We start from the raw sequence: 12,627 nt of genomic DNA on the forward strand, positions 1-12,627 counted from the left end.
TTTTTTCACTGGATTATTCGTTTTTCGGATGTGGAGTTTGGTGAGTTCCTTGTAGATTTTGGATCTACCCTTCAACCCAGCAATTGCACTACTAGGTATTTATCCAAAGGATAAAAAAATGCTGATTTGAAGGGGCACATGCACCCCAATGTTTATAGCAGCGCTGTAAACAATAGACCAGTTATAAAAATAGCACATGTTATTGTAGAAATTTGGGCAATACAGAAAAGTAAGAAAAGAAAGAAACAAAAATCACCTATCATCTCAGCCCTGGGAAATAACTACTCCATGGCTAACATTTTGGTGTAGTTTCCCTGAAGAATTTTTACTTTCTTTTGGCAACTTTTTATTTTGATATAATCTCATACTCTTCTAGTCTTTTTACTGATGTATTTACTGTCACATACATTACAAATGTGGCAGCTTACTGCATATAGTGTTTAGAAATCTTTTTTTAATTATTTACTTATTATTTTTAAGTTTTTATTTATTTATTTTGAGAGATAGAATTGAGCAGAGGATGGGCAGAGAGAAGAGGGGGCATGACAGAGGATCCAAAGCGGGCTTTGTACTGATAGCACAGAGTCCGGATGTGGGCCTTGACCTCACAAACAGTGAGATCATGACCTAAGCCGAAGTCAGAAGCTTAACCAACTGAGCCACCCAGATGCCCCTGATTCACTGAGCCACTGGGTGGCTCAGTTGGTTAAGCATCGGACTTCAGCTCAGGCCACCATCTTGCAGTTTGTGGGTTCGAGTCCCGTGTTGGGTCCTTTGCTGACAGCTCAGAGCCTGAAGCCTGCTTCAGATTCTGTGTCTCCCTCTCTCTCTGCCCCTCCCCACACACTCTGTCTCTGCCTCTCTCAAAAATAAATGAACGTTAAAAATTTTTTTAAAAAGAAATATTTTTTTAAAACATTAAATCATGATGACTTCCCATATTACAAATTTTCTCAGGCAACATGATTTCCCCCTCAATACTTATAATTGAATAATTTTTGTGAACTTTCAAGACATGAAAAAACACCTTAAAGTGAGTTTTTGCCGAGGACTCTGCTTTTGATTAAAAAGGTTTTCTAGCCATTTCACCCCTAAGACACTGAAAGATTTATCATTTTTTCCTGGCTGATATCTTAGCCAGACAAGGAATGCAGAGACGAGAAATAGTTCAAAAACCAACTCACTATTTTTACATTGTCAAGTTCATTATCAAATGCCACTTAAAGGGCACTTCTCTTTTTAGATGGTTTCTGGAGGATGGGTTCCTTGAAATGCAGCTACTGAGTCTCAGCATGAATTAAAAACATTTTTTAAATGATTTTTTAAAAAGTTTATATTTATTTATTTTGAGGGGGCAAGGGGCAGAAAGAAAGAGGGAGAGAGAAAGAATCCCAAGCAGGCTCTGTGCTGTCAGCTCGGAGCCTGATGTGGGGCTCAAACTCACGAATTGTGAGATCACGACCTGAGCTGAAATCAAGAGTCGGACCCTTCACCTACAGAGCCCCCAGGCGCCGCACGGCATCATTACTTCGAGGCTCCCAACACACACTGTCAAGTTGGTTGGCATAAAGGCGGCAGCGCTTTGCCTTCTGACCCGGGAGAACAGGCACAAGCGGACTGTGGGCTGGCTCTGTAATCATGTCACAGGAAGAGCTGAGGCTGTAGCCCAGGGCCATCCTGCCTTGCTAACGGTAACTGCTCAGCCACAACAGAAGGTCGGTCCAACATGATACCTGGCCACTTGGCAACACCGCCACTTTCCTGGCATTCGTTCGCCAGCGGAAGAGCAAAGCCCCCGGAGAAGACGGAGGAACTGAAGAGGTTTCCACCTGTGCGTGAGCTGTGGCATGAGCAGGGCTGGCCCAGTGGATCATGTCCTCCAGAAACAAGCCAAGCGCTTTCTGGACTTCATACTTCTTGAGGCAAGTGACTCATAGATCGACATCCTTGGTTCCAGCTGCTCGTTTTGGCCCCCGTCCTAAATAGCAACTGCCTGAATAATCTCTCTGCTTGGCAGCTTTACCACAACCTTGAACACAGAATGTCCTCAACCAAGCTTTCAAACTCTGTGCCGTGTGCCCTCCCATCGGCTTTAACCCAGCTGCCGCTGGGCTCGCTCTATCTTGATGGAAACCTGATGTGACTTACTTGTCCTGCTCTCTATGCCCGTCGTGTGCCCTGAGCTCACCCCTCTTCCCAGTCGAGACCCTGTCATCTTGAGGTCATTGCCTTGACATCTTTTAAGTCTCCACCATAGTCCTAGGCTTCTATTAGGCGTCTCTGAAGACTCCTTCTCTCATCTTCCCTAGAAATCTTTCCCATCCCTGACTATTCTTTAAAAAGTTTTCTTATTGTGGTAGATATACATGACATACAATTTACTTTTTTGACCCTTTTTTAATGTTTTATTTATATTTGAGAGAGAGAGAGAGCACAAGTGGGGAAGGGGCAGAGAGAAATGGAGACAGAATCTGAAATGGGCTCTGAGCTGTCAGCACAGACCCCGATATGGGGTACCCCGATATGGGGTTTGAACTCATGAACCATGAGATTATCACTGAGCCACCCAGGCACCCCACTTCTTTGACCATTTTATGTGTGTCATTCAGTGGTATTAAGTAGATCTACAATGTTATGCAATCATCACCACTATCTATTTTAGAACGTTTCCATCATTCCAACCAGAAACTCAGTCTGAATTAAATAATGACCCTCCACCCACCCCCCACAGCCCCTCGTAACCTCTGTTCTACTTTGTCTCTATGAATTTACCTGTTATAAATACCTTATGTATGTCTACAATATTTGCCCTGTTGTGTCTGGTTTATTTCACATGGCATAATGTTTTCAAGTTTTATTCATATTACAGCACATGTCAGAGTTTCCTTCCTTTTAAGGACTGGATAAGATCCCACTGCACGAATAGGCTACAGTGTGTTTATCCAGTCATTTGCTGGTGGACACTAAGGTTGTTTCCATTTTGAGGGGAACATGGGTGTACATATATCTGTTTGAATCCTTGCTCTCAATTTTTCTCTATTCTCACTCTCACTGCGCTATCTGCCTGAGACAAACTGCTGTCTGTTTTGTTACTCGCCTTTCCTTGTCCTGCTAATTTACAAATGTAAATTACATGGGCAGTCTCCTCGCAAGGAGACAATATCATCCAGCCTATGTATTTCTGTTGCTTACACTTCTAGCTCATCCTCAAGAGGGGTTTGAAGTATCTTAGGATTTGATACATGTTATGGACCCCATGTCTGTGTCCCTCCCCAACTGCCAATTCATAGATCTAAATCCTAATTCCCAATACGTTGATATTAGGAGGCGAGGCCATTGGGAAGCAATTAGGTCATGAGGGTAAACCCTCTCATGTGGGATTAGTATGTGTGTGTGTGTGTGTGTGTGTGTGTATGTGTGTGTGTGTGTGTTTAATGTAATCTCTATGCTCAACATAGGGCTCAAACTCATGACCCTCAGATCAAGAGTCACCTGCCCTGCTGACTGAGCCAGCCAGGCCTCCCGGAGTAGTGCCCTTATAAAAGGGACCCCAGAGAGCTTCCTTGGCCCTTATGCTGCATAAGAACACAAGAAGACAGCAGTCTGCAACCCAGAAGGGAGCCCCCCATAGAACCTGACCATGCCGGCACCCTGATCTTAGCCTTCCAGCCTCCAGAACTATAAGAAACACGTTCCTATTGCTCATAAGCCATCCAGATGATGAAACACTGATGTAATAGCCCGAATGCACCAAAACAGCACCTAACGGGTGTTAAATCAATAATTATCACTGAGCTATGTAAAACCCGCCTCACTGAAGTGACCATGTCTGTGAAACAAACCCAGCCTGGGCGGACACATCCCATTCGTCCTGATTGGCCGTGGCACATAATGCCTGAGTTGCTCTCCGAGCCACTGAAATCCCTCCCTGCCCTGGCTCAGAATTACGTGCATCGGTGGGTCCTGTGTGGATTTCCTCAGCTCGGATTCAAGATGCCCTGTCATCTGCACCTCTATGCTTTTCTCTTGGCTTTTTACTTTACTGTGTGTGGTGATTCTTTCATTCCACCTATGGGCTTTTTACAAAGCCATTCAAATCACCCTCGGAAGAGAATGCCATACATGCCAATCAACATGTATTAGCCAAAAGACTGCTGAGAAATTGCATCTTTGTGTGGTAGGTGCTTCTTCTCTGTTAGTCAAACCCCAAATTGTCCCCCGTGGATTTAATTCCAGTCAATGGTTGCTAAGCAACCTGGGGAAAGCAGGAAAAGTCAGGATGGATGACCTCTGCGCTCTGTCCTGGTCCTAAGGCTCAGGGTCCAGATCTGAGTTTATTTCCCTCCCCTGCTAGAGAAGCCAGCCACCTCCTGGGTGCTGGGTCCTAAGCAATGCCTGGGCTGCTTGGCCCTGGTTTTTAATTTTGTTCCCCTTTGCTCTTACAAAGTCTCTTCCCCAAGCCTGACAGAGACTAGGGTGCTTTGAGGGGTGGCTGGGTGGCTCAGTCGGTTAAGCATATGACTCTTCATCTCGGCTCAGGTCGTTATCTCACAGTTTGTAAGTTTGAGCCCTGCATCAGGCTCTGCACTGATGGCTCAGAGCCTGCTTGGGATTCTGTCTCTCTTTCTTGTTGCCCCTCCCCCACTAGTGCGCTCAGGCTGTCTCTCAAAATAAACAAATAAACATTAAAAACCTTCCCCAAGCCTGACAGAGACTACGGTGCTTTGGGCCAGCAGCCCCCAGCCACACTGACCTTGGAAGTGGAGGTCGGCGCAGTTGGCATCAGCATGGCATTGCCCGTTGTCCTGCAAACAGCGGTCCACGGGCAGCTGCTCCGGCTCGCAGTCCATCCCGTCTCCCACATAATGACTTTTACATTCACACTTGTGCTTGCCCTGAGGGGACAGCGGGAGAGATGAAAGCCCCTTTCCTAGGACCCTGGGACCCCCATGTGCTCTGTGGACCACCATCCAGCACAGGAGACGCCCAGAAGCACCAGGAAGATGCCCTTCCCGTCCAGCGGGAGTGAAGTGACTGCCATGTGTCATGTTTTCACCGGCTCACGGGGAAATGTCTTCTCAGCGGAAATGTCGCCTCCTCCGGGGGAGCGTCCCTGGCACGTTACACAAAGCCGCTCTCCCAGCCCTTTCTACCACACTGGCCCAGTGTATGTGCTTCCGCCTCCTGGCGCTTCCCGCAGCAGCTCCGGGGCTGGTTTCTGCAGTGGGCGTGGCCTCCGCCCTCCACGCTCGCTTACGCCTTCTATTGCTACCTCCCGGCCCCTGCGACAGCATACAGTACGTGCCTGGTGATCACTCACGGAATCGATGAACGATCTCGTTTAATCCCCACAACAACTCTATGAGGCTCACTTAGCAGATGAGGAAACTCACACTGGAGACATTAAGTGGCCAGCGCCAGGCCACAGGGTGTATGTCTGGGCGCTAAGGCTCAGAGAGTGACTCTAAGTCACACTTACGACCATAACAGACATTATTGTGGGCCACCTTCTCTTGCCAACGGATAAACGGGGGACCAGGGCACAGATTCCACTCTCTCTCTATATTTAAGTTTATTTATTTATTGTGTGTGTGTGTGTGTGTGTGTGTGTGTGTGTGTGTGTGTGTGAGAGAGAGAGAGAGAGAGAGAGAGAGAGAGAGAGAGAGAGAGAGAGAGAGAGAGAAAACGAGTGCATGCGGGGGGAAGGACAAAGAGAGAGTGGGAGAGAATTCCAAGCAGGCTCTGTGCTGAACCCAACACGGGGCTTAAACTCACAAACTGTGGGATCGTGACCTGAGCTGAAATCAAGAGTCGGATGCCCAACCAGCTGAGCCACCCAGGTGCCCCTGATTCACTGTAAAAAGACTTGAGCGAGGGCCCAAACTTGCACTTTTCCCACCACTTCTCGCCAACATTTTTTGTTTTAATGAACTTTAAATTTTGGATAGTTTTAAAAAAAAATTTTAAATGCTTATTTACTTACTTATTTATTTAAATGCATAGAAAAGTTGCAAAGATAGCAGAACGAGCCACCATCCACTCCTCACCAGGTTCCCCTCCGTTGCCATCTTAGAGAACCACAGTGCATTCGTCAAAACTAAGAAGTTTACAGCGGCTCATTACTATTAACTAAACAATAGGCTTCATGTGGATTTCACCAGCTTTCCCCTAATGTCCTCTCTCTGCTCAGAGTGCCACTTCGCACCTAGCCCCCAGACTTAACAACACACGCACTGACGGTGGGAAGGAAGCTGAACAGTGAGCGGAGCGGAGCCAGGCTGAGCCAGGGGCAGAAGGGCCCCCCATCTCCCGGGGTGGCGGGGACAGGACACTCACCGGGCCAGTCATCCTGCAGGTGGCATGCTCATGACAGCCGCCGTTGAGGCCGTCAGCACAGGGGTCGATCTCTGTGCAGCTGCGGCCGTCCCCCCTGTATCCCTTCTGACAGCTGCAGGAGACCTTGGTGCCTTTCTGGGAACACTTGGCGACCTTGGCGCAGCCCCCGTTGTTCTGTTTGCAGAAGTTCACGGCTGTTGGCGCAGAGGGGAGACGGCTCACTTAACCACTGTCTGGGCAAGGTGGCCTTCGGATGGGGGCCCGGGCTGCCCTGGCATCAGGGGTGCTGGGATGTATATGGGCCCTGACATACTGGGGGCTTCTCTCCCCAGGCCCAGTGGCCTCTGTGTTAGCCTTTGCAAACACTAGTATCCTGTGGCTGATACCCTCATAAACCAGGCCTGATGACATGTCTATTTCTGGCCCCTCTGTCATATACCTCCAGCCTCCACTTTAGTAGGAGGTTTAATGTCGGGGCCGTTATGTGTTTGTGTGCATGCACGCCCAGAGTTAGTGCACTCCTGAGTACTTTGTGAGATGGGCACCATTACCCCATTCTACGATGATCAAACTGAAACCCAGAGAGTTTAACTGATCTGACAAAGGCTAAACGGTGATAACACCTCAGGGCTGGGATTTAAGGCCAGGCTGGTCTGGCCCCAAAGCCCATGCGGTCCCCACTGCATTGTGCTACCGGTCGGGACCTTCGTTTTCACCAACTCTTAAATTTCAACCCAATACTAGATTTAGATCTAGCCTCCGGAGCAGCTGGAAAGCCATCTGGTCTCTCTTGCCTAGCTTTTTGCCTGGAGTTGCAGCAGCCACTTGAGACTTTGAAAGACAAAAGGCCTCCTCCTAACGATGGCAGAGCAGAAAGAAAGAACCTGGGTCTTTGGGGCCCTGGGTGATCAGCGACCCCCTTCTGGGCCGCCTTGTAGTGGATGACAAAGCAGCAGGTACAGCAATAGGGTCTTACTTTGCTAAAGCAAGTACCTCTATTTGAACCTTTCCTCATGAAAGAAGTTAGAAAGTGCACAGGGCTGACACTAGCAGAGTTTCTCCTAATATCTATTGTCTCTTTTTTCTATAGTGAAGGATTTTTAGCTGGGCTCATGGTTGCCTAACCGAAGACTACATTTCCCAGGCTCCTTTGCAACTAGGTATGACAGATGATGAGCTCCAGCCAATGCTATGGGAACAGACACAATGTTTAGCAACTTCTAGGTGCATCCTTAAAGGGAAAGAGGTTTGCCTCCTTCCTCTCCCTTCTCTGTCCTGCTGCCCAGGATGTGCTGATGATACTGGTGGCACAGCAAGAAGACAGAAGGAGTCTGGGCTCCGAGGTATCCTTTTAGGTCTCTGTTAGCTCTGGATGCTTCCATTCAAACTATTACATGAGATTTAAAAAAAAGCATCTGAACAGCTGCCTTGTTTATAGTGCTGTTTCTTTGGATCTCCGTGTGGCTGAAGCTGTATCTTAACTACTAAATACAGACATTGCAAAGTTCAGAGTGGTTCTCTCCAAGTGATGAGTGTAACTATTTAAAAAATTTTTTTAAACCTTTATTTTATTTTTGAGAGAGAGAGAGAGAGAGAATGGGGGGAAGGGCAGAGAGAGAGGGAGACAGAGAACCCAAAGCAGACTTCAGGTTCTGAGCTGTCAGCACAGAGCCCAATTCAGGGCTTAAATCCATGAATCATGAGATCATGACTTGAGCCAAAGTCAGAAGCTTAACTGCCTGAGCCACGCAGGTGCCCCAGTAAATGTTGTTTTTTTAGTACTATAATGTAATTTCTGAAATTTTTTCAAATATAGTTTATTGTCGAGTTGGTTTCCATATAACACCCAGTGTTCATCTCAATAAATACCCTCCTCCATGCAATTTCTGAATTTTTTAAAAGTTAGTCCAGATTATTTGTGGAGTTACAAAAACACTATAAAATAAAGTGCCTCACTTTGAGTCTGCACAGCGATTTCAAAACAGTGACCCGGCAGGTCAGCAGGTCAGGTATTAGCAAACCCACTAAGGAAACTGAGTCCCAGAGAAGGTAGGTATGGGCGGAATGGCCCAGGGCGGACCGGAAGGGCCGGAGGAAGTCCGGGCGCTGGCACCGCGCCCGCTCCGCTCCCGCACGGCCCGGCTGCCTCGCACTCCCGAGGTCGGGACTCACCCGCGCATGTTATGCCGTCCCCTTCGTAGCTCAGGTTACACTCGCACGTGTTGTTCTCCTTACAGGTGGCGTGAGCAGAACACGGAGGCGTGCACACAGGGGGCAGAACTGTGAACAAAGAGGTCTCTGGTCATGCTGCCTGTGGTGGGAGGACACGGGACCCTCCGCGGGGCTCCTCCGCGGCTCGCTCTCCAGCCTGTCACTGAGTTTCAAAAGTGCCCCCTTACAGCGGGAGCAGAGGGCTCCTCCCAGCCTGCGGATTCCGAGACTCCAGAACTGCTCCTTAAGGTTAAGACATTAACTCTGCAATGTTATTCAGACTAAAATGTAATATGTCACCTTTATGGGCAACCAGTTAAGACTTTATACCTCGACAAGGATGAATTTGGCAGATTAGTAGCTCTTCAGCCCTAAGGGTATGGGGTTCCAGAAGGAGACGGTTAAATCGGAGGAGAAATTCCATGGCCTTCTGAGGCACCACTAAGCTTGGGAGGAGTCTGGAGCTCTGGTGCATGAGGAGGGCTACTGTCTCAACAGGAGACAGGAGGCAGGATGGGGTGGTCAGGGGAGGTGGGGAAGGTGGAGGAAGCTAAGCTTGAGGATTCCGGAAAGTCAGGTTGCTTAAACCTATAGGAAGAACTTAGTCGTGCCCTTCTGCCCGGTGATTCACAGGATGATTCACCCTTCATATCTTGGACATTCCGCCAGAATACGGGGCTCGGGGAGGGCGGGAGGCCTCGGAACACTGGCTGCTCAGCGAGGATCCAGATGTGATGACGACTATCATGACCAACGATGATAGTGCCAGCTCCTGTTAGAGCCTCCCCCCGGCCCCCCGCAGCCCAGCACTTCACAGCCACCATCTGCGACCCTCGCAGCTCCTTCCCCTGCAAAGCGTGCAATGTGCATTTCTTTTTGTGGATGTGTGCATCCAGGCCCAGAGAGGGTGGGTTATGTAAGGCTATTTGTCTAGTAACTAGCAGAATCAGGGGTCAAATCCTGGATTCCAAAGAACTGTGGTTTTCTATGCAAGTATTTCAGTTCTGTGTCACACATATCTGGACCACAATCCTGAGAGACCATGATCCTGAGGGACCACGATCCCAATGGATCATGATCCTGAGGGACCCCGATCTTGTGGGACTATAATCCTGAGAGACCACAATCCTGAGAGACCATGATTTTGAGGGATCATGATCCTGAGCGGCCATTTTCCTGAGGGACCACAATCCCAAGGGGCCACGATCTTGAGGGAACACGATCCTGAGGGACCATGATCCTAAGGACCACGATCCCAAGGCACCACGATCCTGAGGGACCACTCCTGCCCAGTCCTGTATCGTTTGCTCGAAGTGGGTCCTTCCAGGGTTGCACAGGATTGCATGCTAGTTCTGTGGGTTTGAGTTAAATCTCTTCACCCAGTTTTCCTTCAAGTCCCCAAACCTCCCAAGGCCCAAGTCACATATCCAAATCATCTTTTCCTTGTGGAAAAGGAAACACCTGTTTTGTTGTTTTTTTTCAGGTGTCACTCAGACCCCCGACCTCAGGTGGATGCTCTCAGGGGCTCTGCTGCAGCCTGGTGCTGCCGGCAGCTGACCACACCCATGACAGACCTGTCTGAGTGTCGCAGAAGCGGCCTGTCCACCCTGTTTCGCAGACACACTGCCCGGAGCCCGTGGTGCCATCATCACACTGTCCGTGGTCTGAGCAGCCACAGGCTGTAAAGCAAATTGGAACATGATCGGTAATCAGTGATGATGGATTGAAATCCAATCAGCCAGCTCTCTGACCACGTGTTGGCCGTGTTGTCAGTGTGAGGGCACCATTCCTTTAAACCTTCCACAAATCATGAACTTGGTGGCTATCGTGGGGCAGACAGGACTAGGCAATGAGCTTACAGTGAAAAACAGAAGACGTAAGGTTCCTGTTCTCATGGGTAGGAGTAACTGACTTTGAACATATAAACACGGTGATATAAACACAGAAGGAGAGGGTGTCATGGGGTTTGTAACTGGATACAAGGGGGAGAGAACCTCATCTAGGGCCTCCTAACAGAGAAATCCATGTAACAGTGAAATCTTCAAGATACGTATCAATTCTTCCACCTGTTGCCACCTTGATGGAGCACTGTCACCCTAGGCCAAGGCACCACCGGCTGTCACCTAGATCATTGCATTCAGTTTCCTGGTGTTGGCCCGCTTCTGCTCTTCTACAGTATATTCCCCTCAGGGCAGCTGGAGCATCCCTTTCCAATCTGCTCATGAAACCCCTTCCCCACCTCTCCCCCATTCACAGTCCTCCACTTAGAATAGGTGTTGTCTATTTTAAGGGCTGTCTTCGGCCAAGAAGCTCTTATGTTACCTGGCCCCTGGGGACCTTCAGATTTCAGTTCTTTCCTCTCTCTTTTTTGCCCACTCTGCTCAGCCACCCTGGCCTCTTTGCGGTTCATGCTACACCCACTTCTGTCTCAGGACCTTTGCATTTGCTCATTTCTCTTCCAGGAAAGCCACCCTTCTAGTCTGCACTGTATTGTACAGCAGCTCTTGCTACAAGTGGCTATTTAAATGTAAACTAATTAAAAATTAAAAAAACCCTTAGTCATGCATTTTGAATGTTTAGTGGCCACAGGGGGCTACCTGCTTCCATTCTCGATGGTAGAGTTATTAAACATTCCAGCATGATGGAAAATGTCTTTGGACCAAGCTGCTGTTGGATATCCCCATGCCTGCCCCTCTCCTCTTTGAGGTGTCTCCGCAAATATTCCCTGTGTAAAATGTCTTTAAAAACAGTGCCTCCTTTCCTTCTCCATCTCCATCACCTGCTTCTTCTATCTTTATAAGTATCTTTGTTTCTGCAGTTTTAATCAGTTTCCTCCCTTTGAGTGTACATTCCTTGAGAGCTGGGATTTGGCCCCCTTCCAACACCACTGCATCCCTACAACTTAGAACAATTCTTGGCTTTTGAGGAAGTCACTCGGCCTCTTTGTGCCTCAGTTTCCTCATCTGATAAGTAGAGAAAATAACGGGACCTACTACAAAGCGTTGTTGTGAGAACTAAACATACTTACCTTGCATATAGGAGGAGCTCTATAAACATTAGCTATCAATATTAATAAGGACTCTAAATACATTTTGGTTGAAGGAATGAATGAATGAATGTTGTTAAGCCACAGCTTGCGTTGATGGCTGCAGGGATGTGGATTTTGCTTCTAGAGGTGAGGCTCTTTCCATGGATGGAAACTGGGAGACGTCCAGGGAGGGAAAAGCATGTGAAGGCAGGCAGGTGGGAGGCGGGGCGGGGGGGAGAGGGGAGGAGGGTTGGTTCCGGGTCAGGCAGGTGGTGTGGAGGAGGAGGGCAGGGAGCGCACGGTGGAACAGCAGGCAGGGGGCACGGAGGCACATACGTACGCTGACAGTCAGGCCCGAATCTCCCCGGCAGGCACAGCTCGCACGCCGTCCCGTTGAAGCCGGTTTGGCACTTACACTCTCCGGTGCCTGAGTACCGATCGAGGCAGACCCCCCGGTTATTACACGGGGTGTCCGCTCCGCCAGGGCAGGCTGGAAGAGATGACACAGCAGCGGCTCACCAGCCCCCCCCAGAGCAGCTCAGCACTTTCGTAGTTGTGCTGCCGACCTGCCCTAGTGCTGGGCTGATCTCCACTGGTCCAGGAAGACTGTGGCCCCGGGGAAACACCCACAAAGTGTCATGGGTATTTAGGACAGAGTCTGGGACACGAATTTAAGTGTATCTGATAGGATTCTACTGAAGCAGGGCAGTATGCTGAACTATGCACTGTATGTGGGGTTAGGAACCTTGGATTTGCAGAGATCTGGGCTGAATTTCTCTGAGCTTCAGTTCTCTTAGCTCTAGATGACGATGATGATGGTGGCGGTGACGACACAGTACCTGCTTGACCTACACCACATTGTGACCGAAGATCAAATAAGTTACTGCAACGGAGAATACTTTCAAAACATAAGGCACTGAACAGACATAAGGGATGGCACCAAGTTTTGTGAAAAGCGCACATGTAAGTGATGGAGTGTGGACGGACACTGGGTGATCGCATGTACTTCCAGCCCAGAATCTTCTCAACGGGGCCACAATGAATGGAGTGTC

The 12,627-nt window shown here is 48.8% G+C and overlaps 1 protein-coding gene across 1 annotated transcript in view; it reads right to left on the reverse strand.

Annotated features, from left to right (window-relative positions):
* Positions 1 to 12,627, reverse strand: part of STAB2 (stabilin 2) — a 150,163-nt gene that overhangs the window by 13,470 nt on the left and 124,066 nt on the right. The window contains exons 54-58 of the mRNA XM_029955429.1: positions 11,916 to 12,065; positions 10,122 to 10,226; positions 8,509 to 8,616; positions 6,337 to 6,530; positions 4,754 to 4,895 (exon numbers count right to left, since the gene is read on the reverse strand). Coding sequence (XP_029811289.1) covers positions 4,754 to 4,895; positions 6,337 to 6,530; positions 8,509 to 8,616; positions 10,122 to 10,226; positions 11,916 to 12,065 — 699 coding nt within the window. The remainder of the gene's footprint in view (positions 1 to 4,753; positions 4,896 to 6,336; positions 6,531 to 8,508; positions 8,617 to 10,121; positions 10,227 to 11,915; positions 12,066 to 12,627) is intronic.

The sequence above is a fragment of the Suricata suricatta genome, chromosome 10 (genome assembly GCF_006229205.1).
Source record: "Suricata suricatta isolate VVHF042 chromosome 10, meerkat_22Aug2017_6uvM2_HiC, whole genome shotgun sequence".
In the NCBI taxonomy this organism is placed as follows: Eukaryota; Metazoa; Chordata; class Mammalia; order Carnivora; family Herpestidae; genus Suricata; species Suricata suricatta.